Consider the following 27,060-nt stretch of genomic DNA (forward strand, 5'->3'; position numbering starts at 1 on the left):
TGGAAAAGATGGAAGAATCTTTTTGATTCGTACATTGTGGCCATTGGAGGGGAAAAAGTTTCTGCGGTTAGGAAGCAGGCTATTCTTCTTCACAATTTGGGCGTAGAAGGAAGGAATACCTATGACAGTATGGATTTACTTCCCATTGGCGATGGTGATGGTTCCCCCAGTGATGTGTACGAAATGTCTCTGGTTATGCTTGAGAAATACTTTGGCCCTCGCATCAATGTAGTCTTGGAAAGACATAAGTTTTTTTACCAGAATCCAAGGTCCAGTGGAACGTGTTGGCAGTTATGTCGCAGCATTGAAAACTCTTGCTCGCACGTGTGAATTTGGTGACCTTTCGGATTCATTAGTAAGAGACCAATTGGTGAGGTGCACCAACAGTGTTCGTGTTCAAGAGAAGCTTCTGTCTAAAAACCCTTCTTTATCTGAGGCTGTTGCTATTGTGGAGGGGATGGAGAACACTTCCAAATGGGTGAAGGAAATTAGGAAAAACAAGGAAGAAAAAATTTCAAAGCCCTGTGATGTACATGCTATTGAGGAGGAGGAAAGTCAGGAGGGTTGCAATACATTAGCGAAGATTTCTTCTTCTTCCACCAATAGCAAAACACCTGTGGGAAAGGACGCACGTGCACGTACTCCTTTTAAGAGTGTTCATAACAAGGGAGAACGTGACAATCACTCTGCTGAGGGGAGTAATGATTCCAGTGATAAACCCGTTCCCTCCAACTCTAAACCAAGTGTATGAGATGTGGAAGTTTTTCACATTTTTCTAACTACCCACATTGTTTTGCAAGAGAGGCTGTGTGCAATAAGTGTGGTGTTAAGGGACATTACGCTAGGGTGTGTAAGGGGTTTGATAAAAACCGCAACTTGCAGAAAAATGCTGAAGTCATACGCACTGTTCTCTTGAATGTGAAGGCTGATGGTGGGGAGGTGGATGCTGACAGGGTGATTATGCCAGAATGTAAAATCATGGTGGATGGATAGGATTTTACTGTACTAGCGGATTCTGGTTCGCCTTTTACCATGATTGGTAATAAGCAATGGGATGAATGTGTGGGTCTTGAAAATATGGCCTTGTTGGCACCTGATATCAACCCTGTTAGTTATGGTGGTGCCAAAATTGATGTCCTCGGTTATGTCCAAGCTCGCATCAGATTTAAGGATAGGCATACTATAGGGAAAGTCTATGTGGCTGTAAGAGGGGACAATTTGCTTGGATGGAGGCATCAGCGAGATTTGGGCATAATGCCTAACCCTTGTGCAAAGGATCCCAAGGATCAAGTCATGTTGGTAAACTCTCTGAGTGTGAATGATGATTGTTATGACAAATTCCCGGAAGTTTTTTCAGATGCTTTAGGTTGTCTCAAGGGGTTTGAACATCGCATTGTCTTAAAAGAAAGAGCAGTACCGTGTGTGCACAAAGTAAGAAGGGTGCCGAACATGATGGTTGAACCACTAAAAGCTGAATTGCAGAGGTTGCTTAAATTGGAGATTATTGAAGAGATTGAAGCCTCGGAGTGGCTTGCACCCATTGTTCTTGCTTCTAAGGATGGAGGGGCAAGTGTTAGGATGTGTGTGGACTTGAGAGGGTTGAATGAGTGGATTTGGGTTGACCGTCAACCGTTACCCAACATTTCTGAGTCCATTAGTATGCTAAGGGGGGCCAAGATTTTCAGTGTGCTAGATTTATCTTCGGCCTACCACCAAGTCATGCTGCACAAAGACTCAAGACATCTTACATCTTTCGTGACGCCTTTGGGGGCTTATCGGTTTTTACGAATGCCTTTTGGGTTGGCTTCGGTGGCAGCCTGTTTTCAAAGGGTCATGAAGATGGTTCTTGGAAAAATACCCAACGTAATGTTTTTCCAAGATGATATCTTGATCTATGGGGAAAATGAAGAGGAACATCGGTTGACTCTCTATGCTGTGTTGGAGAAGCTGAGAGATGCAGGACTCACAGTTAAAAAACAAAAATGTCGTGTGGGTTTGAATTCTGTGACATACTTGGGGCATGTAATCTCAGGGGAGGGTATACAACCCAAGCTGGAGTTAGCCGAAGCTGTGGTGAAGGCTCCTGTTCCTCAAGATAAGGATCAGGTGAGATCATTTTTAGGACTCGCCGAGTTTTACTCTAAGTTTGTTCCAGGGTTCGCTAGTGTAGCTGAACCGATTAGGACTCTACTCAAGAAGGGGACACAGTTCACATGGTCTGGGGAGTGCCAGGAGGCCTTTGCGTGCATAAAAGCTGAGATTGGTAGAATGCCCACTTTAGGTCATTTTGATGTGAATTGCAAGACGGTCTGGACGACGGATGCCAGTTTGAAGGGTTTGGGAGCGGTGCTCTCCCAGGTAGTGGATGGTGAAGACAGGGCAATAGCGTTTGCTTCCAGGGCCCTCAAAGATGCGGAGGCTAATTACTCTTGCATTGAAAGAGAAGCGTTGAGTGTCTTCTGGGCAATTCAACACTTTAAGTTTTATCTTTGGGGTATTCCCTTTCTGGTCCGGACAGATCATCGGCCTTTAGTTAAAGTCTTTTCGTGCCGTCCTAATGAAAATGTTACACCTAGGCTCAAGCGTTGGAGTGAAGGACTCCAGGAATTCAATTTTGTGGTCCGTTATATTCCAGGTTTGTGTAACAAATCTGCGGATTGTCTTTCGCGTCTACCGGTTGGACAGGTTTCAGACTGTAGTGTGGAGGAAGGTGTGCTGTGGGTGGCAGAATCTGCCTTTTCGTCTAAAGAGTGGGCGGAGGGTGTAAATAATGACAGTGATTTTGTTCTCCTTAGAGAGTGGATTAGTCATGGTTGGCCTGATTACAAGACTTTGGATTTGGAAATGAGATCTTTTTGGGGTGTGAGAGAGGAGTGGTCTTTTTGTTGCGACAATCTTATGAGAGAGGTGACAGAGTAATTCCTCCGAGTGTTTTTAGGGATAAAGTAATTAACCTTGCTCATGAAGGTCATTTGGGCAGGAGTTTAACCAAAGCTCGGGTGAGGGAGAAGTATTGGTGGCCTAGTATGGATCACATGATCGAAGCTGTGGTTAAGGACTGTTTGTCATGTGCTGCTAATGATAAGTCGCATACCCCTAGCAAAGTTCCTTTGTCTCCTGTGGAGGTTCCTGAGAGGGTTTGGACGAAGTTGGGCTTAGATATAGTGGGCCCATTTGAGCTGTTACCTTCTTTTGAACGTTTTGTTATTTTACTGGTGGATTATACTTCAAAGTGGGTTGTCACCAAATGTGTGTCTGTGGCTAACACTAAAACGGTGTTGAACTTTCTTAGGGATGTTTTTGCGGCAGAAGGAGTTCCAAGTTTTTTGGTTACGGACAATGGGGTACAGTTCATTTCCCATGAAATGTGCAATTTTCTGGAAGATTTCAACATTGTTCACCAGAAGACAGCTTTGTACTCTCCCCAGGCTAATGGGTTAGCTGAAAGGATGAACAGGGTGGTTAAGAGTTGTGCTCAGCGGGCTTTGGAGTTGAGGTTACCTTTTGATACTGTTTTGAGGGACACCTGGTGGGCTCACCGCACCACACCTAATGTTATCACGCTTAAGTCTCCTTTTGAAGATTTGAGGGGGAGGAAGGCTTCTTCTAAGTTGAATCCTAGTTGGCTACCTGCTAGCATTGGCAATAGTATGTCTGCAGACATGAGACGCACCAGGGTTACGGATTATCAGAGGAGATATAAATCATGTTATGATTCTAGGATGAATGTAAAATACAAGAAGTGGTGTGTTGGAGATAAAGTTCTGGTGAAGAATCCTAGACACTCTTTTAAAGGTAGATCTGTTTTTTTAGGTCCTTTTACCATTGTGGCCATCAAGAAGAATGTGGTCAAAGTTGACACAGATTGCTGGTGGAGCATGTCTAGGTTGGTCAGGTATTCTGGTGGGTTTCGTGACGAGGAAGTTTCCAGACCTGCGTTGACGGAGGTAGAATGTTCTGATGACAGTAGTGTTTCTGGTGGTAGGGAGTTCAGAAGTCCTTCTACTAGGTGCAGGAATATGCCTGTCAAGTTGAGGGATTATGTGCTGCATTAGGGTCATTCTCATCCTTGTGTAGTTGCACTAGTGTAGTTATTAGTGTTCATTCTTACTTTTCTTGTTTAATTATGTTGTCATACAGTGTTATCTTTTACATTTGTTTTAATGTTGTTTCCTTAGTTTGAATGTTATTACTTATGTTTTGGTGGTTGTTTATTGGGAGGGGGATGTGTTGTGATCTGTGTTTAGAACATTGGAATGCTCTCCATGTAATGGAATGGAGTGATGTACTTGATGTTCACTCATTCCAGTTGGAGATAGAGCAACGGAGTAACGTTGGTGCTGTGCTGTATTACTGGCTGTATTTCAAATAAACCTTTGACATCAACTTTCCTGAAGAACGGACTCTTCATTACACTGGTCTATTATTTGCACAAATCCACCACCCAATACAAAACCTTGCCACAAAGCCAAATGTGTCTTACATTGGTAAACATTCTTTGTGAAAAGAAGACCGAAGTCTCTTCAAGATTTTGGTTTGACATCTAAGGACCCTACTGTTTAGAATGTGGTTGTCAAATCTGTGAGCAATTATGTATGTGAAGTGTAGATTAATCATCTATATTTTTCAAAAATGTTTTTTCTTTGTTCCTTGGTGCTTGCTGAGTATGTTCAAAACAAGATGATGGTACATCGGCATCGCATAAATACCAAATATATTTTAATAATATATGTTTAAATAAATGAGTTTGACCCAAATGAGTCTCACCAAAGCACACAGACCCAAGAACATAACAGTATATGTGTTCTTTCTCTTTTTAAGCCAACAAACACAAATATAGAACACAGAAAAACATAGGCACTGTGGTAAAAGAACAATTTATTGGAATCATTTTCAAGACAAATTATATAAAATAAAATAGCAGTTTTAAACATACACAATACAATCTAAGGAACAAAATGTACAGATATGCTCTCTGATCATCATAAAATAAATTACGATGGAATAAATGAGAAAAGCCTGGTGTAGAATCATTAAAATAAACAATGTAATTATATAAACCTTTCAGAAAAAGGAAAAATGACAATCAGTATCAATTTCAAGTTATACAAATGTGTTTAATTGCCCACAATCTCATCAATTTGCATTTGTGGTGCATGCAAATGGCCTGAACTGGTGAACAAATCTGTACAGCATAATCAGCAGCATAACATCCACATATTTTAAGATAGGCACCGTTCAGCACAAAGCACACCCAAAGAGAGCAGGATGACTTCTTCTAAGTTACTATGTTGAATAGAATTAAAAAATAATTTGTGGTTTTGTGAAAAAGGTGTCTCAAAATATATATACATGTTTAGCAACATCTAATTTGTACAACAGTTTTGCAGCATATTTCAGAAACAAATGTGACTTTCAGGTGTACAATATATCACATGGCTACTCCGCCAAGAAAAGAACAAAATATAGTCCATGCATTGATATCTTCAAGTGTGCACATTCACTTCATTACAAAATCAACGTTAGATTAACAAAAGGTTCAAGTGACACACATTGGAAAGAATTAGTGCACTGTCTCAATGGCTACAGCAAGGAGTGACATAGAAAATTAACTCAAGAAAAACCCTGACTGAATATTTTGTAACATTCTTTTATGTTTGCCAGACAATCTTTAAATGCATACAGTACATTTAGAAAAAAAATGACTCCGTGTCTACAATCTTGGAATTTGCTCTTTGGCTCAACTGTCGGGTAACTGTGAAGCAATACGTTTTCATGCTACCCAAGAATAGGGCACAAGTCGCATCACCATTCAAACAGTATGGGCGTTAGGATATGCTCTACATTCCGTTTTCAAAGAAAAAAAAATCAAAATAGAATTGTTCCATTTTAGATAGAGAAAATGTTGAAAAGTTCATCAAGAAGGTGTGTTATTGCATTAAAATGTCACCATAGTGACTTAACCCACTAATTCAATGTTTATCAATTCAACGCAACAGAATTTTGTTTGTTTTAGATAATTATTACATTTATATTATTAAGCATATCCTCTCACACCCCATTGAAATTGGGTTATTTAATAACAGTTTCAGGCCGTACTTGAAGGGATGATCTTAGACAATTATATAAACATAATAATAAAAGGCTTACTAAGAAACCTAAAATAAATTATATGATTACAAAGGACTTCAAAGAGGAGTCCAAGAACATAAAAGTGCGAAGAAAAGGATTCAGGTTATGCTACATTCCCTTGTACTAAGAAACTTAATCTAACACATACTGTATGATAGAAAATAAATGGATATGGAGGAAACACAAACTTTGGTCACTTTGCAATGACAAGATTGATGAACAGAAAGTCTGTACTGTAAACATACACATTAAAGGAGCCTGACTAGGACATAGGATCTTTACAAGAATGAGGTGCAGAAGATCATACTGCATACAGCATTTGCAAAATAAATAGAGAAAACATTACAAAACAGACATATTCTGTAGCATTTACACAACAGACACTCGTGAGGAAAGAAGCTTACCACTTATTTGGTATTCCAAATAGTAGCTTTGCCACACTATTAGCATAACACCACTGCAGAGCAGTTGATCTCAATTTGAAATGAAAATGGCAACACATTATTCTTAAATGATATATATGTTCAAGGATTGGTTTCCATATCCACGGTATGTGCATGGTCACTGCCAAATGCTAATAGGTTTAGCATAGAAACAGCACACATTAATCCTGACTTTAAACAATACATTAGCCCTAAACTTTTTGAATGAAACTTTTAGGCCTTATTTTAGCTTTTAACTACAAAATAATAAAAAGGGCAGCTGTCATTTAGTTTAGAGATTGATTAAAATTCTTAAGGACATTCATCCAAAAAAAGAATCTCTGAATTAATTAACAAATCTACCCATTTGGCCACTTAAGCTTTGGAGGAATAGAAATGTGATTTTTTAGCATATGTTAAATACTCATGCAAAATACTCACAAAAAGTTGGTGAGAAATCGTTTCCAAGTGAAAATCATGAATACATCTAATATCGCTGTAGATGCATTTCTTGTCAATGTGACAAAATAAATATTAGAAAGTTTTATGGCACAACCAGCTGAATTTACCTTTATGTTCCACTTAATAAGACCGATTAGGGCATTTTATGTTTAGCAACAAGGTATCAGTTATAGTGTATTTTGCAAAGGTACAATTTAAGTAATACAAATGTACTGATGCGGACTCTTGATAATATAATATGATAGCTACATCACTTCTCTGTGGTGCATACTGTGAATGCTACCTGGATTGTGCATGTTTATAATGAGCACCAATCTGACTCGCTTGCATTTATAATTCTGCTTTATGTATGAGGGTAGTCTTGTTACTTAAAGCTGTAGCATCCCGTTCAACACAATAGTTTCCATTATTTTTTATGTTCTGAGAATTAAACCAGCAGTGTTTGGCAAAATAATTTTGAAAACAATACTACTTGTCAACTATGAAATTACATTACAAAACCTACATTTGTAGAAATGAATTTATTTGTATTATGTAATTTTCAATATTTGCTAACGTCAAATGTTTTGTGTGTGCTTTGAAATCAGCAATAAATATTTGAGGAAACACTGATATTACTCAAATGCAACAGTTCAACAGTTGCATTGCTTAATTTGTTCTGGTAAAAAGTATATCCGATGCTTTTTTAAGCATGTTTGTTACAACATGAACTTCAATAATTAAAATACTGCACTATCAAGTTAAAATGAGGCACTACCTTCAAAAAGCTAAAATGTAACCCAACCATGAGATATTGAGAAACTTTAGACAAGTTAATCTATAAATAACTTGAAGCTGTTTTGCTATTATGGCACATATGAAGAATATTTTTCCCCAAAAATCAAAATTTGCTAATATGCTGAATGTGCCCGTCTCCACAGTGCTAGTCTTACTTCCAAAGCATACACAAATCCAACATTCACTCATAATAGCTGAGATCCAATTTGTGCAGTATGTCAGCAATCTACATATCTACCTTCTCTCCAAACACAGACAACAGGCATACTGAATCATTCAGAATACTAATGCAACAGAATAAGACAAACAACCATAAATGTACATATACACACTAGACTGCGTAGCTTTCTTCTTCATCAGTAATGATTTTGGATCCTTTTATGCTAGAAGATCCACAGTTCAATTTTTTAGTGTAAATTCTTGTAGGTACAGAAGGATTAGAATCCACTGCAGAAATGTTTGTAGTCCTGGTTTTAGAACCTGCAGATTGAGTTGAAACAGATGGGCTCTTGTTGCTCGTAATCACTTCTAAATGTCCAGTTGGATCAATAATAGCATTTATAACTGAAGGAAGGAAATACATTTGATTAGATTTTTAACTCCGTTTTTGTCATGTAATAAACAACAGTATAATAATGTGTCATTTTTAAACAATTAACACCCAGGATGGAATGTTTGGAGCTAGACAGTCAATCTGATATCTTCCTTTGTGGGCTAGAAGTATTACTATAGGTCACAGAGGGAGCACTCTTCGGCCACCAGCTCCCTGCTCCTCTGGTGTGCCTTTTACTTGTGAACAGTACCCTTAGCCTCCCACTGGCAATGTACCCCAATTTTGGAACTGCTTCAAAGGCTCCTTTAGACAACTGCACCAGCTCTTGGTTTAAAAACTGGTCTTGTTACCACTATGTAAGTACAAATGCTGGATTACTTTAAGAAAAAAAATAAACTGACATGTTTATTTTCTTTCTACAATTCTGTACTTACATTCCTCGACTTACAAGGAAAGAAAGTGGTTTGCACTGAGTGACAATGAGAGTGGCTTCTCAACAGAGGCACTGCTGGAAAGATCCAGAGGAGATGTTTGTCAATCAACCACAGTGATGAGAGCTCGGGAGGAGGGTGTGCCAATAGCCTTCCTCCACTTCCCTCAGCTACATCTTTCATACATATTCACTTTAATGACAATCAGTTTTATTTACGATGCACCATCACAGAAGCATGGTGCCCTTCTCCAATGTCAATCTATAATCACTCCTGTACACTCCAAAATGGCTTATATTGATGTGTAGAAAATGTCACATGCCATAACATAATAGAGTCCACTGGTCAGGCATTAGTACACATATCGAACAAAACAAGTATAACTATCTGTGATAAGTAGAAAAATAAACAAAAAATATTGTGACCTCAAGTAGAGCCACCAGCTGATCTATTTACAGCTTCCAATGCAATGGAGACAAGTTTATAATTTCTAGTGCTCTATATTTTATGGGAAGAAGAGCTAATATGGAAACATCTATCTCACATACTCATGCAGGAGTGAATGGTGGAAGTAATTATTTCCCCTTTCCTCATTTAGTTGAAGCCAGCCCTACACAGCACAAGTTCTTAAGAAAATTTTCAAAAGCAGATTTTAAGGTAATGTAAACAAATCGAAAAAGGTGAACAACATGGAAAGGACAACATGGATAGAATATACATTCTCATTTTCAAAATATTCAAGAATCCCTAAAGTGAGGAATTAGAATCTGGTCAGGTAAAAAATAAATACTTTAAAACAAATTATTTTCAAAAAGAGAGAAGAATAGATATTAAGGTATTCAGATGGATGAGTTGAGGGTTAAATTACCATGGGTAACATGGTGGAGGTTTACCTGACTCATTTACCTGAGAACTGTTGATTGTCAGTATCATCAGCATAACAGTATTCCAACCCCGAAATATTTACTGATCTCGTTTATATACAAGATGACTAAATGTGGGTCCCATGACTTTGTTTAGCACACACCTGTACTCCATGTTAAATAGATGGGTTTGTAACCCCCGCCTCTTTCCCTGATACTGGGCCTGACCTTTAACTGCGGTCCAGAAATAATACTATAATAGTGCTGTAGTGTTCCGTCATTTTCCAGGACAGGCGTGATCAGATAGCGCGTACTACAATGTCAAATTCAATTTGTAGATCCAGGAAAATCAATTATTTTTTAGATTCTCACTAGAAGGTGTCTTTTTACAATTAACTATAGCCTGGTGAACGACAGCTTCACATGTATTGAATTCTACATTGCAAGGAGGAGAGGATTCCATTTTTTCACCTCATCCTGTTCTGAGATCTGTACTCAATAGATGAGGATTCATTTTCTGGCATCACTCTATCTATCCAGACAAGCGCTAAAAAAAATAACTACTGGGGCATTGACTGATATTGAGATAACCAAGGGCCAACAAATCTGTACTGGGGAGAAAAGTCTGAAGAAAATGATAATTTACTCCCATAGCTAGCCATCATTGTGGCAGGGGCATCGAGAATCCTGTGTTCTGAATATGGTAATGCATTGTGTGCTGGGTGTAGAAAAAAAGGCTCTGCCCACTTAATCCACTTAGATTTTTTGCTTTCTGGGTACCCGGTTTTGGACTTTTACTGCAAGTTCAACCAGCTGAGTCTCACAAATGATAAAATCTGTGGAAATGGATGAGACAGCTAACTGGCAGTGTCCGACTTAAGATTAAGACACTACTACACAGCTAGGGTAAGAGGCTTGGGCTGGTTACATATGAACATGTGAGCTGGGGTAGGTCTTATGAAATGAGTGCGCATCCACAGAGTTGGTCTGTACTGTATACTAAAAGCCTGTGATACTTAACTGATTTACACATTAAAGGCGATATCTGCACTAAGGCACAGTTTCTCCCAGCTAAGCCGACAGGGCCCGGTGAAATATCAATCTTAGGATAAACGTGCATCCAGAGTGTAGAGCCAAAGTTACTGTCATCACATTTACACTCTTTATGGTACTTAGCGATAATCAGATTCCCGGCCTTTGCCCCTCTTACTGTGCCAAGTTAATTACTCTGCTGGCCAGCAAGAAGATCAAGGGACTCACCACAAAATGGAGTCATTTACAGTCCATGACAAGTTCTGGGGAAAGCAAGGGGAGAGTGAGTGAGCGAGTGAGCGAGTGAGCGTGCGCGTGTGTGTGTCCTAACTCCTCACCCTGCACATGGCCTGGTCAAGCCCAATCTCACAGGAACAAAAAAGGAAGGCCAACCATTCATAGCCAAACACAGGATGGGCTCACATTTGAAATTTTGGTGGAAAGGGATCTGTCAGCTGGGGGCTGAGCTCCCAGGGAAGGTCTTTTCATAGCCATCTAAAGTAACCATCTTTAAATGTCCCAGAATGCTAAGCAGGAGGGTTGGGGCAGAGGTGGAATGATGAAGTGGAAATCTAAGATTGTCCAGGGGCTTCTAGAGCATTCAACCTCGCTTAAAAACTCAGCATGAGAATGGACTTTGTAGGCTTGGATTTCAGACGGCACCAAAGACATCGATAGGTCTCTCTAAGGCTAGTGGTGGGCCCCTATATGCTCCCTGAGGAATGGTTTGGGAAGGGACCTGCTGGGGTCCCTGGATGGCTACCCTGGGACTTCTGTGGACCTGCTCTTGACTTCGCTGATACGCAGCTGCCCTTCAAGTAGCTAGGAGGCTGTGGGACTTGGGGAGTGAGGCAGAGAAGATGTTCTGATTGCTAGCTATGGAATATGTCCTTAAACCAAATGGGAGTACCAGGTGCCCAGCAGAGGTCAAATCTGGCAAGGGAGCAGTAAAAAAACATCTTCCCAATGAAAATCACATTTAGAGGCCAGGAGGCTGAGGAGGAAAATGCTCCTGGTGACTGGGGTCACTACCAGGAGTATAATTAGCCCAAATTCGGGCAAATTGCCCCTACAGGACCAGAGGAAAGGAAAGAAAGTCTGGGTCCCAAGGAGATATAGCAGAAAAGGAAGTGTGTGGCGTTTTGCCACCCCTCCCCTGATTCACTCTTATCCCCAGGAAACACACCCCATGGGGCAAGTGCAAAGTCAATGAGGCACCGGAAAATGCATTTCATACCAGTCCCAAGTGGCCCACAGTTCCTGGGGACCAAACAGGAGGCAAGGCCAGTGCATTCCTCCTATGTCCTGTGCCTTTGTTGGGGGTACAGTACGCACCGAACATCAGCTTCCCTCTGCAGTGATCAAAAGGAAGAGTAATAGCTTTAGTACAGTCCACTGGACAAATGCACATGCCGCAACAAATGAAAAGGCCAGTGGGTGAGCCAGGTTAAACTGTGACACCTGTGATCCAAGAGTGCACGGTTGGAACAAAAAGAAAATACGTTTTTCTTCAGTGCAGACAAGCCGCTTTATACAGATTCAAGCCTGGGTCTTAAGGAGCACCCTAAAAGCCCCAGAGAGGGCCTATAGTTTGCATATTTGGCTTTTGTGATGCCCCAAGAAGGGTGGGGCACCGCCAACGCTTCCAAGTGTGAATCTGGGGGGCTGCAGGAGGCGCAGATTTCCCCCCAGCCCCAACCCCCTATAAGTTGCCTCAAATGTCATATGAAACGTCCCTGGGGGTTGAATCCCTGAACCTAGTAGAGGTTTCCATGGTTTCCAAAGCACTCCTATAACCTATACTTTTGCATATCGGTTTGGGAGGGCCCTGCATCACTTGTCTCAGGACTGCCACTGCAACTTCGACATTTCAAAATAAATCTTTTGCAAGCCCTAAACCTTCCTTTTTAATACTTAAAGGTCACCCCTAAGTTTGGCCCTAACCACTCCTAGGGCAGGGTACATGGTATATAACAAGTTGGTGTTCATGTCCAGGCACTGAAAAACTTCTAAAGGTGTTATTCACTATTATGAGGCTAGCTCTCCCATTGACTATCACTGGGTTACCTTATTACACTCAATACGTGCTAACTTCAGTTGGGGGAACAGATACTACTTCCTCCACTCATACAAATTGTAATATAAAGTCCTCTTTAACGGTAATGTCGGATTTTAAGTTACTATTCTAAAAATATCAAATTTAGAATATTTGAATTTTTCTGCTTAAACCATATCTACCTTTCTGCCAGTGTACAGTTACATGACTGTGAAGGGCTTTACTGTGGTGCTTTGAGTATTCCTTCCAGACAGAAGGACAAAAGGTCTTTGGGTGTGGAGCAGGGTGTTGCTCTTGTGGGCGGGATGTCTTGGAGGGGGTTGTACTCAGCCCTTCCTGAGCTTCATAGGGTTACCTCAGGGCTTGCCCACCCCCTTTCTGACTTCTAAGGAGACTTCTAAGGGCTGCCTGCCATGCCACGGACAAATGTAGCTCACACCTAGACCTGCCTGCCCTGCGTTACTCTACAAAGTTTGGAGCCACACCCAAGAAAGGGGAAAGGCTCGACAAAGGGGTCATCCCCTACCGATAGGATGTCACTGGGGATAAAAGTGGCACCTTCAGAACCATTCATAAGAGCATTCCTGTACCTGTGAAAGATTCAGAGGAAGGACTGCTCTGCTGCCTTAAGAAGAAAGACTGGGCCTTAAACCCAAGTTCCCCAGAAGTGACTCCAACAGTCAGTTGGCTGCCCTCTTATTTGAGCTTCACAGGCACTACAAGCTTCCAGAGGCCTCTCCTGCAATTTAGCCAGCACCATATGGTTCTGCCTTTTCTGAAAGTGAGCCCTGAACCCAAAGAGGTGCCTTTTCAGGTCATGGAACCTTGGCTGGCATGAGCGAGTACTCCTCCTAACTCAAAATTACAAATATTATGATCCAGGTGAAGATCCAAAGGTTTTAGAGCTCTGCAAACACACCCCTCACATCGCCAAGTCTAGAAATGCTGAATCTTTACAGGAGCAAGTGTACTGGTATGGTGCTGGCCTCTGGGGGAGTATAGTAAGGCAGATACCGTACAATGAGGACAAAAATACATTTTTGCATAGATTGCTTTCAGTCCCGGGGGGCACAGCTACCTTAATAGGTCGTGAGGAGTTTGGGATGCTATATTTGGAAGACCAGATTGGATTAGCCCATTTATTATTGTGGGTCAAAATATGGTCATCCTGAGAGGCTGTATGGATCAGAACTTGTATTTCCAATTGTATGTTATTAGACGGGGTGGACTACATACAATGGTTAAGGTATCTGAAGGTCACCTTTGACAGCCTGGGTCTTCTTGAGCTTTATAAATCCTCTCGTACAATTGAGCCCAATCATAAATCCCGCGTTAAAGAACTGTTCTTGGAGCACTGTATGAATAAACGCCTAGACGCTGCACAGGCCAAGCAGTCAATTGTTAAGTATGATCAAGTCTCAACAACCAGAGGCACAGAGCCCTACTGGAGGTGGAATTGATCTTCTACACACCGCCTTGTTTAGACTCTTCATTTTTGCATTTTAATTTGCTTTTCCTTTTCCGGGGGCATTGTGTCAGAACATATCTTTCTAAGTACATGTTAATACCCCCACCTAAAGCACCAGCCATTAATTTCGATATTGTCCTTTGTATCAAGAGCCAAACCCCAAAATTCTGGCGCTGTTGCTGCGCAGTGCCAATGTGAGACAGTACAAGGAGGGTGTAAATATTTTGCAGTCTCTAGGTTCACTCGAAATTTGTATAGCGGTTTTAAATTTTATAAAATCGGTGTCCCATATTAGGAGGAGATCTGAATTTTAATTGTTATTCCCTAAAGTTTAAGGTATGATTTAGCACACTTGCTTTGGATTCTTTTTTATTAAATTATTACACAAAAAACGTAAACTGTATATGAATTTTGTAAAAGATGACATTTTTTACTTATGTCTTACTATCTTATGTGTGCTTTTATGGCTTTCGGTCGAATAAAGTTTACTTTGACTTGACTCTAAAGGTCAGTTGGCTGCCCTCCTTTTTGAGCTCCATGGACACTACAAGCTTCCAGAGGCCTCTCCTGCAATTTGGCAAACACCAAATAGATCTGCCTGAGTTTTGCTGCTGGCCTCTTCTGGAGTGAGTCCTGATGCCTAATAGGTGCCAATTCATGTCATGGACCCTTGGCTGTCATCAGCGAGTACTCCTCCTACCTCAAAACGAAAAATATTGTGATCCAGGTGACTATTGAGATGTTTTTGGTCTTTTTGCTATAGCGTACGCACCCCTCGTATTGCCCCACGATAGTCCGCTGAGTCGAATTTCCAGCGACTACCTACTCTTCACATCCACTCCGAGATCCAACGGTGACTGCCCGCGACGAACACCATTGCGAAATTCCAGCGACTACCAATTCTTAGTTCTAAACAGTGTCTGTCCACAACACCCAACCTGATCCTCGAGCCGAAAACAGTCTCCTCACATTGGCCAACTAGGACTCTAAGAAGTTAAAATCTTCAGTGGGAGGAACCTGGTCCCTGTATCTGACACATGATCAACCTCAGCTGGCCAAAGCTTGTGACTTTTAACCAGTCCCCTGATCAACACAGCCAGATACCTGGAATTACCGCTTTGTACTTTTTGGCACCATTTTCACCAGGCCCTTTAAAAATTGAACTCATAGCTCTAGTTCTACTGACTAGATGTTTGTCATTTTGATGTCATTATATTTATTAAAATTAATTCTATTTTTCTAAATTGGTTTGGGATTTTTCAGGTGATTTGTTTTCCCTTTATTACAGTTTTCGTACTGTAGTAAAGTAGGATCTGCTTTTATGGTTACCCCCACTTTTCCCCTTGAGCTAAGCTGTTATTGATTAGTCTGACTGAGATCCTGCTAATTAGGACCCCAGTCTATCTGCTTTCTCACTTAAATTGTTGTGTTCAGTACTTAGGTACCTCCCAGATTGGACACTGGGGTACTCTTATCAGTCCCTAGTATATGGTACTAAGGTACCCATGGCATAAGTATCCCAGAGGTACCCACTTGGGCTGAAACATGCATTATGCCACCCATGGGAGACCGTTCAAAATGGAACTACAGGCCTGCCATTGCAGCCTGTTTAAGATGGTGCTAGCATCACTTACTAAAGATATAGGTTTCCTATATCTAGGCTCACTGAACTTAAAATCTATAAGTCACCCCTTTATCAGGCCTTTACAATCATAGAGGCAGGGTGCTTGGTTCCAAGTGTGAGGGTGTCCCTGCATGAGCAGGACACCCCTACAGCCTACAGAGTCCATTCTAGTGGGTTGTAAGTGAAGTAGCCATATACCGTAATTACGCGATGACCATCTTGAAATTGGCTGCAACAAATCCCATCATGTTTGGTATCAAACATGTTGGAATCATACCCCCCCCCACACCGTAAACTGTGTGGGAGGTTTGATTCCAAGCACTGGAAGAGCCCTCCGTTATGCTCCCAGTGTTCCAGGTACCAGCCTTCTAGACCCGAACAGCACAAAATGGTTGCTGCCGACCAGAGACACTATTCTGCCCTCCTGCTGCTGAGCCAAGCTCAAGCAGGGTAAGGCAAAACATTAGGCATCCTGTCACATGGAGGTGTGACCACCTCCCAGACAGGATTTAGTGTATTGGGGCCAGGTGGGTGAAATTGTCAGCGCCACTCAGTCTGCATGAGGGGCACATTTGGTGTCCCCATGCATAGTCCAGTTCAAACCAGCTCTGGGTACGGTTAGCACCCTCTCTGGCACGAAACTGGACAAACCTCCCCCTGTCCAGTCCCTCCCCTGGAAGGGTCCCCTGAATTGTCCCAACCCTTTCCTTACCTGTGGGCGGGTCCTTAGATTTGTCGTGGGACAAGATTCAATTTAGACACCACTTATTCTACCCTCTGGGCACTCTGGACTTCGCTGGACGTTTGGGCCTGACTTAGTCTCCCTTCCAGTCTGCTGCATCATCTGGGTCTAGGCACCATACAGGAACCTTCCAAGGTCTGTGGGTATCAAAGACACCTGAAGGAATCTGCCTTCAAGTGAAGGAGCTGTTTCCCTGAATTCGCAGGCACCACAACTAAGCTGACCGGTCTGCTGATCCTGCGCTTCTACGGACTCAGGAAAGTTCTGCAACACAGGTGGTGGTTCTCCACAGCTTTCAAGGCCTGCCCTGCTCTCTTACCAAGTTTGAGGCCAGTATCCCTCGTAGGTGCCGCAAGAACCAAACCCCTGTGCACTGCGTCGACTTGCTGTTGCAAAAAAAAAAATAAAGATGTATTTTCCAGTCTCCAACATGTACAGACTTTTGCAGTACGAACAGTTCGTCACTAAGTTATTTGAGCCTTTGTTGAATGTCACAGTCATATACAACCTTGGGGTAAAGTTCGACAATAATTTCTCCATAGCTCCCAGGTAGACAGATTGGTAGGAATGTGTGTTGGCCTTCTTAGATCCTTAAAAACGTTTCTATTTCTGCTCCCTTCACTTTGCTTTCATAACCTCATGGCTGGACTACACCAATGCTCTGTACTGGGGTCTCCCAGCATTCCAACTCGAAAGACTTCAGTTGCTGCAGAACGCTGCAGCCTAACTTCTTTTAGGGTTCTGGAAAAATATTCACATTTGTCTGCACCTTCAGGAATTGCACTGGTTACCAATCAGTGAGAGAGTTCATTTGAAGGGGCTTGTGATGTCCCATAGAGCCTTTTATAAGTCAGGTCCCCGCTATCTGGCTAACAGACTCGCACACTACCTTCCAGCGAGCACTCTGCTTTCCTTTAATGCTATTTTGGTTGTTGTGCCAAAAACCAAAAGGAAGAAATGGGGTGGCTCCTCTTTTTTGATTTTCATCGCCTCTAGCTAAAATGCTCTTCCCCTTGATCCGAGGGCCACTAAAGATGAAGTTTCCTAAAAACTGAGCCTTAAAACTTGGCTTTCTTTCAAAACTATTTCTTCCGACTAGTGACTAACAAATCGAAGCACCGGGACACTCATCTGAGTAGCCGTGCACTCTACAAAAAACAAAATAGCAAATAATAATGTGCAGAGAGCTACTAAAGATTGGGCATTAAGATTATATATATATATATATATATATATATATATATATATATATATATATATATATATATATTCTGCTCCAAAGGTTGTCCACCAGGTGAGCAGCACTCGATCAAAAGCTTTGTTTATGATAGGCATGGACGAGGATCCGCTTGTAGAAGCCGCTCCGTAGTGGAATTGCCCGACGCGTTTCGAAGATCCATATGTTTCTCTTCAGAGGTTTTAACGGAGACGGTGTGTGCAAGCGCTGAACCTACTTCGCCATTTTCATATTGCACTCCCACCAATGGGAAGCTCGAATGAGACTGTGCATTGTGGGAAATATGGTCCGGATAGCACACAAATCTTGTCCTGTATGGACCCTGCAAGTGGACTCGTCCTCAATCCTGTTTGCCGCTGCTGGCCCACATTACTGACATGATGGTTACCATGTCAGGTGGCCCCCGTAACATTGCGGGGTGGTGCAAGCTCCGCGGCAGGACGGCCGCGTGTTACATTCTGCTCCAAAGGTTGTCCACCAGGTGAGCAGCACTCTATCAGCAGCTTTGTTTATGATAGGCATGGACGAGGATCCGCTTGTAGAAGCCGCTCCGTAGTGGAATTGCCTGACACGTTTCGAAGCTCTATATGCTTCTCTTCAGAGGCTTTAACGGAGACGGTGTGTGCAAGCGCTGAACCTACTTCGCCATTTTCATATTGCACTCCCACCAATGGGAAGTTATAGTTAGGACCGTGTTTCCATAGGAAATCTCAAAATTCTATTTTGAATAACTTTGGCGCCGGTTGACGAATCTTCGCGAAATTTTCAAAACTAATGGGGCGCTCCGCTCAGCTCCTACCCTGAAAGTCTCGGGGTGATTCGTCAAGCGGGGGCTGAGAAAAAAGGGGGTCCCAAAACGCGTTTTCCCCATGCATTTTTCCATAGGACCTTTGATCAAGGGTACAGCCCGAACGGCTGAACAGAATTACTTGAAATTTGGCAGAGAGGTAGTCCTCAGGTCAGGGAAGTGCCTTTTGCATATATGGAGTCAATCTGTTAAGTATTTCCAGAGAAAATTGCATTTAAAAGCACATACATATCTTTAGCCGCGCACCCATATGTGCGCGAGCGTAATTCTGATTGGTTGTTACATGTCAGTCAACGTTCGAATTGGTCGAAATCAGGAAGTGTCTGCCGCCATTTTGTTTGTTTTCAGTGCGAGAGTGGAAAAGGAAGGTGGCGAACGTGAAAAGGGGGCAGGGTAGAGAGTAGCTGACCCCCAGCCTTGAGATAACTATAACTCGCGCGACCGCCACTCTATCACAAGGATGATGTCAGTGCCACTGACCATGTCATGAGTGATGTAATATGTGACGTCATGAGCAGAGGATTGCGGGCGCGCGAGTTATAGTTATCTCAACTAACTATAACGGGGGAATTTCATTGGTTTTTTACGAGTGAAATATCCACCTAACTATAACATGTGTGAAACCTATGGTTTTTTTAAGTGAATATATATATATCTGTCCTGTACTCATCCAACGATCCGTGTGCTAGGAAAGGACGAGGCGAACCCAAAATTTCGTGCTTTCAAGTTTTATTTCGTGCCCTGCACCGCCGCCATTACACATTTCAGCCCTCTAGGGGCCTTGGTCACATGATACATCACATGGTTCTTACTACACCATTTAAAGTGACAAGTGCGCGGGAAGGACAGGCAAACACTTCCGTGTCTAAATCATAGAAACTGAAGACATTTCAGCACAATGCTGAGAAAAGCGCTTTCAGATTTTCAAATACAAATTGTAACTTCCAATTTGATACAACGCTATGTGCAAAGTAACGCTATGTGCAAAACAACGCAAGTTTTTGGTCTAAATACCAGACACTCATGACTAATAAATAAATAAATAAATAAATAAATGTACTTATTAAGAGTCATACAAGGTTAAACAGGGTTAAAACAAGGTTATATAAACACTCACATTTTATAAAAATCCTAAGACACATTATAAAGTGGGTTAAAACCTTCTGTAAGTAAACCTTAGAAAATGAGTAACATAGATTGAAAGGGGAACATTTTGGGTACAATAACCTACTCCCATATTGATATTGTTAAATCGTAACAATATCAAAATCAAATATATCCAATTTCATGTTATACCGATCGTACTGGTACCCAGTTAACACCTTGTTAAAATAGTTAAAAACGTTCTAGACAATTATCCAAAACTGCCCTTGTGGGCTATTGCACTTAGCGAATACTAAAAGCACCTAAAGTTTGCCATCCGCCCCATGTCACCCTTGAATCGTGTCAATAACATATTGTGCAAAATTGTGCTTTAATAGAATAAAATATATATAAAAGGAATTAAGTGGTTTCATAGGTTAAAAAAGAGCTAGCAGCTTAAATGTTTGAGGATAGCAGGATTGAATAACAAATAATTAAAAAAATCATAAGTGAGTAAAAAAATCCTCACTAGAATTCAATCCATTTGGAATCTTGCTATCTAACTCTAGTATAAATCTAGTTTCCAATTTTCTTAACAGAGAATCGCGGTTCCCACCTCTTCTTAGGGGAGGAACTGAGTCAATTAGGAAGTACCGTAGCTCACTAGATCTCCTTGCATGTACTTCATGAAAGTGGCGCGCTACTGGATATGTGGGATCACCGTGATTGATAGCTCGTATGTGCTGTAAAATTCTTTTATATATATATACACATACATATACATATACATATATATACATATATATACACATATATATACATATACACATACATATATACACATATACACATACATATATATATACATACATATATATATATATATATACATACATATATATATATATTATTTTTTACAGCCAAGATCATTCCTTTTAAGGCAAAACACCTTCCCATTGTAGGTCTTCTAAGCTTCTTCATATAAACCTCTTACTTTGACGCCCCCCCACCCCGTCTCTTCAAGTTAAGTGCTCCCACTGTGGAGGCCAGGCTCTTAAGGCCCCATGTTTCAGAATGATCTTGCTGTTCAGCTGAGGCAAACTCAAGACTGATGTCTTTATCTAGGTTCTTCAAACTTTTCTGCAATTTTCTTTGTGTACAGGCTTAAGACAGAACTAATCTCTAGTGTTGTTTGCGTTTTCCAACTGCCGTACCTTTAGGATCATAAAGCCACGTAGTGCTGTATTCAAGGTCAATAAAACTGACATCAAATCAAACAAATCTGTATTTACACTGCCGGGAGTCATATGTAGGGAAAAAACAATGAAATGCAGCTTCATTGATGCCAATAATTTAGTCATTGTAGTCACTGTCACACCACCAACCCACATTCCACGGTAGGGCTTTTCACCTGCACCCACTGCCACTTCACCTGCCACAGTGCACACACACACCAGTGCACACAAACCAGCTCCACCCTGAACACACCACAGACACCACCTGAACAATAAATCCAACTTGTATGCGCCCTTCTCAACACACACTCACTATGCATGCATTCCACTGAATTACGGGACCTCATTGTCACCCTCACACCAGACAGTCTTCCTCACTGAGACCAGATACAGAGATTCCTGAAGGATATAAAATCACTCACCAGGACCGCACCAACAAGCCGGGAGGAGGAACAGCCATCATCCACAAAGAGACAATACATTGTTCCACCACCATCGACAATAATAAACACCCCCATGGAACAACTTGAAGCTACACACACACACAGACGACAAGACAACCATCAAAGGCACCCTCATATACTGACCCCCATGCCCGTGCTCCAGCTTCTGCAACACCATTGCAGACATCATTGCACCCTTAGCCTTAGACTACAAGTACTACAGGACTAAATCTTCCTCAGCGACCTATATTTCCGCATCGACGGCGCCAACGACAAAAACACTGCACACCCCCTCGACAGTGTGAGCAGCCTTGGTTTGACTCAGATCGTGCACGGCACTACACATACCGCAGGACACATGCTGGACACCTCCAGCAACCACGTCAAATAAAGCAATGTCACAAAACTCGCATAGACCGATCACTCCATCGCCCACATCAGCAGCTCCAGCCCCCACAACGCCACCCCCAAGATTACCAATGCCACCCACCAGAGGTAGAACAAAATCTCAGAGACCAGCTCAGCAAATGACCCCTAACACCTCCAACCCTGCTAACACCACCAAGCTCGAACAGGGAGTGAAAAACTTCAATGCCTGGATAACCAATTGCACAGACAGCATCGTCCCCATCAAGAGCAACACCCAGAGCAAATCCTCCAAAAAGGCCAGCTGGTACACCAAAGAACTCAGAACAGCAAAACGGGACAGCAAACAATTGGAGAGGAGATGGTGCACCAGCAGGGGTACCTCAGAAATGGCAGCCTTCAAGACCTCCCTCAACCTGTACCACCACCTGCTGAGGGCAACAAAGAAGGCAGCCCTTGTTGCACAGATTAAAACCAGCGCCAACACCACAACGGAACTTTTCAACATCATTAAGGAATTCTCCAACATGGCTGCCAGCGAAAACGTCACACCCTTACAGGAGCTGTGCGACAGCTTCATCCATGACAACATTGCAACCATATATAAAAACTTCGAGCCCCAACCCACACCTATGGACTTCCTCAACAGATATGCCACCAACGGAACCAACATGACCCACAACACTGACCACCTGGAACATCCTCTCCACCCAGGACAACACCTTCACCATGAAATCCATCCACTCGGGAGCTCCCACAGATCAATGCCCGCACCACATCTTCAAACTTGGAAACCAGCGGGCCGGCCCTTTATCACAACTGCAACATTTCCGGATACCTGGAAACAGGCCAAATTCAGACCACTACTCGACCGAGGAGAAAAGCAGCTTGGATCTTCGTCTACCTCTCCGTATCCTTCAACACCTTATCCCACCATACACTGATCGAAAGACTCCACCACATCAGGCATCCAGGACGACACGCACATATGATTGACCTCCTTCCTCACCGAAGAACCTACAGAATCCACCTCACTCCTTTCACCTCTGAACCCAAGGGGATAACCTGCGGTGTCCCCCGGGGCTCTTCCCTCAGCCCCATGCTCTTCAACGCATATATGACCATGCTGGCCAACATCGTCAGATTCCCAAGGTCTCAACATAATTTTCTATGTAGATGACACCCAATTCATCCTCTCACTCACCGACAACCCCACCGCCACCAAAACTAACTTCCACAGATGCATGAAAAAAGTCACCGTTTGGATAAAGAACAACTGCTTGCAGCTGAAAACAGACAAGATGGAAGTACTAACCTTTAACAACAGCAGCAACTACCCATGGAACGACTCCTGGTGGCCATCAGACCTGAAACCTGCACCCACTCCCTTCAACCACGGGAGAAACCTCTCAATCATCATTGACAACAAGCTCACCTTGAAATCACAGATCAACGCTGTCTCCTCCGCCTGATTAGTCACTCTGCTCAAGCTACATATGATCTTCAAGTGTCTACCCCTACACATGAGATGCACCATGACACAAGCCCTCATCACCATATGACTTTACTATGGAAATGCCTCCTAAGCAGGATTCAAAGCACAACTTCTACAGTGACGTGACACCATACAGAACGCTCCAGTCAGATTCCTCCTCTGCCTTCCCCAACAAACCCATTTCACACCCCACCTCAGGAAACTCCACTGGCTCCCAGTACAGAAGATATGCCAATCCAAGCTGCTGTCCCATGCACACAAGGCTTCACACAACCAAGAACCTGCCTACATTAACAACCACATGAACTTCAACCAACCATCGAGAAGACTACGCTCCACCACCTTTTCACATTCCCATGCTCCCCGCATCTACCGAAGCAGAAGTGGAGGACACTCCTTCTCCCACATATTGGCAATGAGCTGGAAAGGCCTCCCCACGCACCTCCGGACCATCAACTCACTTCTGGAATTCCGATTGGCCCTCAAGACCTGGCTGCTCGAATAAGTCTCCGGGGCCTTTAAGTGGGTGGATACCCTATTGGGTGATTAGCCGTGCTTTATAAATCCTGATTGATGAAGTCATCAACCATGTCATCGCTAATGTCATTTCTGATGCGATCAGTATATGGAAAATAAAAGGCTCCTGCAACTCTACTCGCTAGCATCTAGGTAACAGTGTCTAATGTAATGGAAGGCTGTATTTTGCATCCAATGGTCCCTGTAATGGTCAAGGATGTATTTCTACCTCCACAAAGCACATATGTCGAAGAGCAATTGTTTACCACATCAGTAATGTCTATTGGAATGTGAATTTTAATGTCATTTGAGACATCCAAGGTCATGGGCAGTACATGGTGGTATGGTACCATGCACATTTCTGAGGATTTTAGGTCATGAATATTCACATTCCTTCAAGCTATTTTGTGGTACAGGTAAACATTTGTCCCTTTCTTTTAACAAAGTACATTTCCTGAATTATGTTTTGATATAGTGTGACCCAAGGTATGCAATGGGAACCTCATTTGGACATGCTCAAAGGGCACAAGATGTGATTATTGCCACTAGTCGCACACCACACCTTGTGCCTAAACCACTCACTATGGCCGGAGCCCACTCCACCTACTCTCTAGATTTGCAATCACCACCACCAAGCAACCATTTGAATTTACTATTCTAACATGACTATCTGCAATTTTAGGATGGTAATTAATGGAATTCCTTTTTAAGGAAACTTTTTCCAAGATGGGTGATCATGCATACTGATGCCATTGCCAAAAAAGCAATAGGCAGTGCCAATAGGTCAGCCATTTAAGCGGTGACCTGCAGCATTTGCCAATGCTCTGTTATCTTGCTCTCTTCTCATAATTTTTTTGGTGTGTTTTGATGCCATGGCCTCCATTCTGTCGTCTAGTTTTTGGTAAAAGGGGGCCCACTGGCCCACTGCTTTGTCTAAATCTGTGACAGCTCTTTTCTCTCCAAACTACCTTTTAAAAGAGGATGCAATTGTAGCTTTGAGAAGGAAATATCTATACTCCTGTATCCATTTGCGCTCAGAAAAGTATTTTCTATTAAAAAAAGTTTAAAGCTAATAAAGCCACAATTATTAAGGTCATCCTGCTTAATACCTGGGTCTGTAATCAAAAAACGTTTTTCATTCACAGCCTCTGAGAAGACTTTGCTCTTGTTTCTAGCTGGAACACAGTTCATGTCTGACAGGGCGTTAATTAGAGGAACTGGTTCAGCCAGATTTTAGAATTACCCAATACTGTGCACCCTAATAGCAAAGGTCAAGTCCTTGAAATCACAAACGTTTTAATACATTTCAAGTCAGAATGGTCCACTGTCTCAAGTCTATGAGCCGGAATTCCAACAAATGTGCTCCTACAAACTAACTGGATGTATTATGGTTATTGTCAGAGTCTTTGTTTATGACGCATACAAATAATGTCAGTGTTCTACACAAACCAACAAAGGTCAGTGTCAATGGCCAAATCTCTTCCCCATAGCTAACTCTGCCCCAACCACTGCTGTCCAGTGTGTATATACTTACAAAGCCAAAGTTTATACAACATTTACGGTACCATCAGTGTCATTCAAATATTCTCTGAGAGGTCAGTTATCAAGTGGTCTAGGGACCAGTGGAAGATTGTCTAAGTAGGAGAGTTCATTACATGTGGTCGGGACCTATACTTCACTGACAGTAGTGTAGTTATAAACCAATATACAGTGATTCTATATTTAGTACCATTCCCATAATACCCAGAATTAGGTGCATACTCACTCAGGGCACCATCACCAACAGTTCAGGTGGGACTCACATTTTGGCAAAGGCATCAAGAAAGTCACCAAGTGAGACACATGAATTCTGCATCTAAAGATCCACATCAGCCACACAACCCTTAAGTGTTTGGGTGTATACATTTGATGAAGGTAGCTGACTGAAGCTACTTATGTTTGTAGTTAAGAAACCTTCTTGGGTTGGCCACACAACTATTGCCACTCATCATCTAACAATTTAAGTGTCTGGCCTGCTTCGCGCAAACACAACTTCTAAATGCCGACCTAACTTTGCGTACCTGGGTACCTTTGTTCATAATATAGGCTAATCTGCTCCCCACTCAGCATGCCTAAAGGAATATACAATAGTTAAAACACTTAAGGCTGCACTGGGAGCTCAGGTAGCAACAAGGAAAGTAAGTGTCCAATCCTGTAATATACATTTCAAAAACTCCCTATTTATGAAAGCTGAATTTGTTTAGTAACCTTCCAGATGTTTACACAATATTATAATGAGAAATACCAGATCGACAAGCCAGCCTTCTTTGTCAGCAGCTACAAAGCGCATCCCATCCGAAATTTATGTAAAGGAAACCAAACCATACACAACCTACCTTCTAACTGTTTCTGAACTCGTCTTAGTTCTTTCAAGATGCAGCTTATTTCCTAAAAAAAATGGAATATAAAATGTTTGTAGTTAATAAAGATATGTATCAATACGGCTGTAGCGGACTTGAATCTATATGAAGGGAGAACATTGTGAAAGCACAAAAAACATACCTTACCTCACAACAGGCTTTTTAGGTCAGTCTTTAGCTGAGCAGTCAGCAGAGATTATCTAAGTCATAGGCAGATAGGGACACGGTCATGCGGGAACCATCTAGGGGCAGGCAGGTCTAGAGCAAAAGGCAGCCATTGGTTGTTCTGTCAGTCACATGTTGGTCAGTGTACGTTACAGCCATAGGTTGACTAGAACTCTCATTAGTGACGTGAAATTTTGACTGTCCACCAAGAACAGCCTTACCATTGAAGAACGTAGTAGATTTATGAGCCTGCTTGGAGGTCTTCTTTTATCCTAGCAAGACCCTGTCAAGTGTGGCAAGCCCTGAAGGATCTTCAAGCAAGCTTGGAGCTGCATAAGCACTGTCTTGCCATCGACTAAGCATTACCCTTGATTCTGGAGTACCTGACGTAGTGCTGGGAGGATTCTGAGACGGGATACCATCATCAGAGATTGCCAAACTCCTGCCTCAGTGTTGTGTCAAGACTAGTGCATGGCGCCAAAGCTTTACCATCTCACACTGTAGTAATCTAACTTACCCCTCCTGCAATGTTCATAGACTGACTCCACTCTCTGCAGCATGTAGACATAGGTAACCACATTTTCAAAACCAAAACAGGAGTGTACTTACTGCAGACAGCTACTATGAGCACAGAAGAACAACTGCAGCATCTACCAACATAGAAAACAACTACAATGATGCAATTCACAGACAAAGAAAGGCAAAGTATCAACAATGCCAGGTAGCTTAGTGGTTATGTACTTTTCTTCAA

The 27,060-nt window shown here is 42.2% G+C and overlaps 1 protein-coding gene across 3 annotated transcripts in view; it reads right to left on the bottom strand.

Annotated features, from left to right (window-relative positions):
• Positions 1-4,858: 4,858 nt before the first annotated feature.
• Positions 4,859-27,060, bottom strand: part of CEP170B (centrosomal protein 170B) — a 318,645-nt gene continuing 296,443 nt past the window's right edge. For all 3 annotated transcript variants that reach the window (XM_085626239.1, XM_085626237.1, XM_085626238.1), the window contains exons 18-19: positions 26,121-26,172; positions 4,859-8,357 (exon numbers count right to left, since the gene is read on the bottom strand). In XM_085626239.1, coding sequence (XP_085482365.1) covers positions 8,125-8,357; positions 26,121-26,172 — 285 coding nt within the window. In that variant the 3' untranslated portion in view covers positions 4,859-8,124. The remainder of the gene's footprint in view (positions 8,358-26,120; positions 26,173-27,060) is intronic.

Source organism: Triturus cristatus, chromosome 9 (assembly GCF_964204655.1).
Source record: "Triturus cristatus chromosome 9, aTriCri1.1, whole genome shotgun sequence".
Taxonomy (NCBI): Eukaryota; Metazoa; Chordata; class Amphibia; order Caudata; family Salamandridae; genus Triturus; species Triturus cristatus.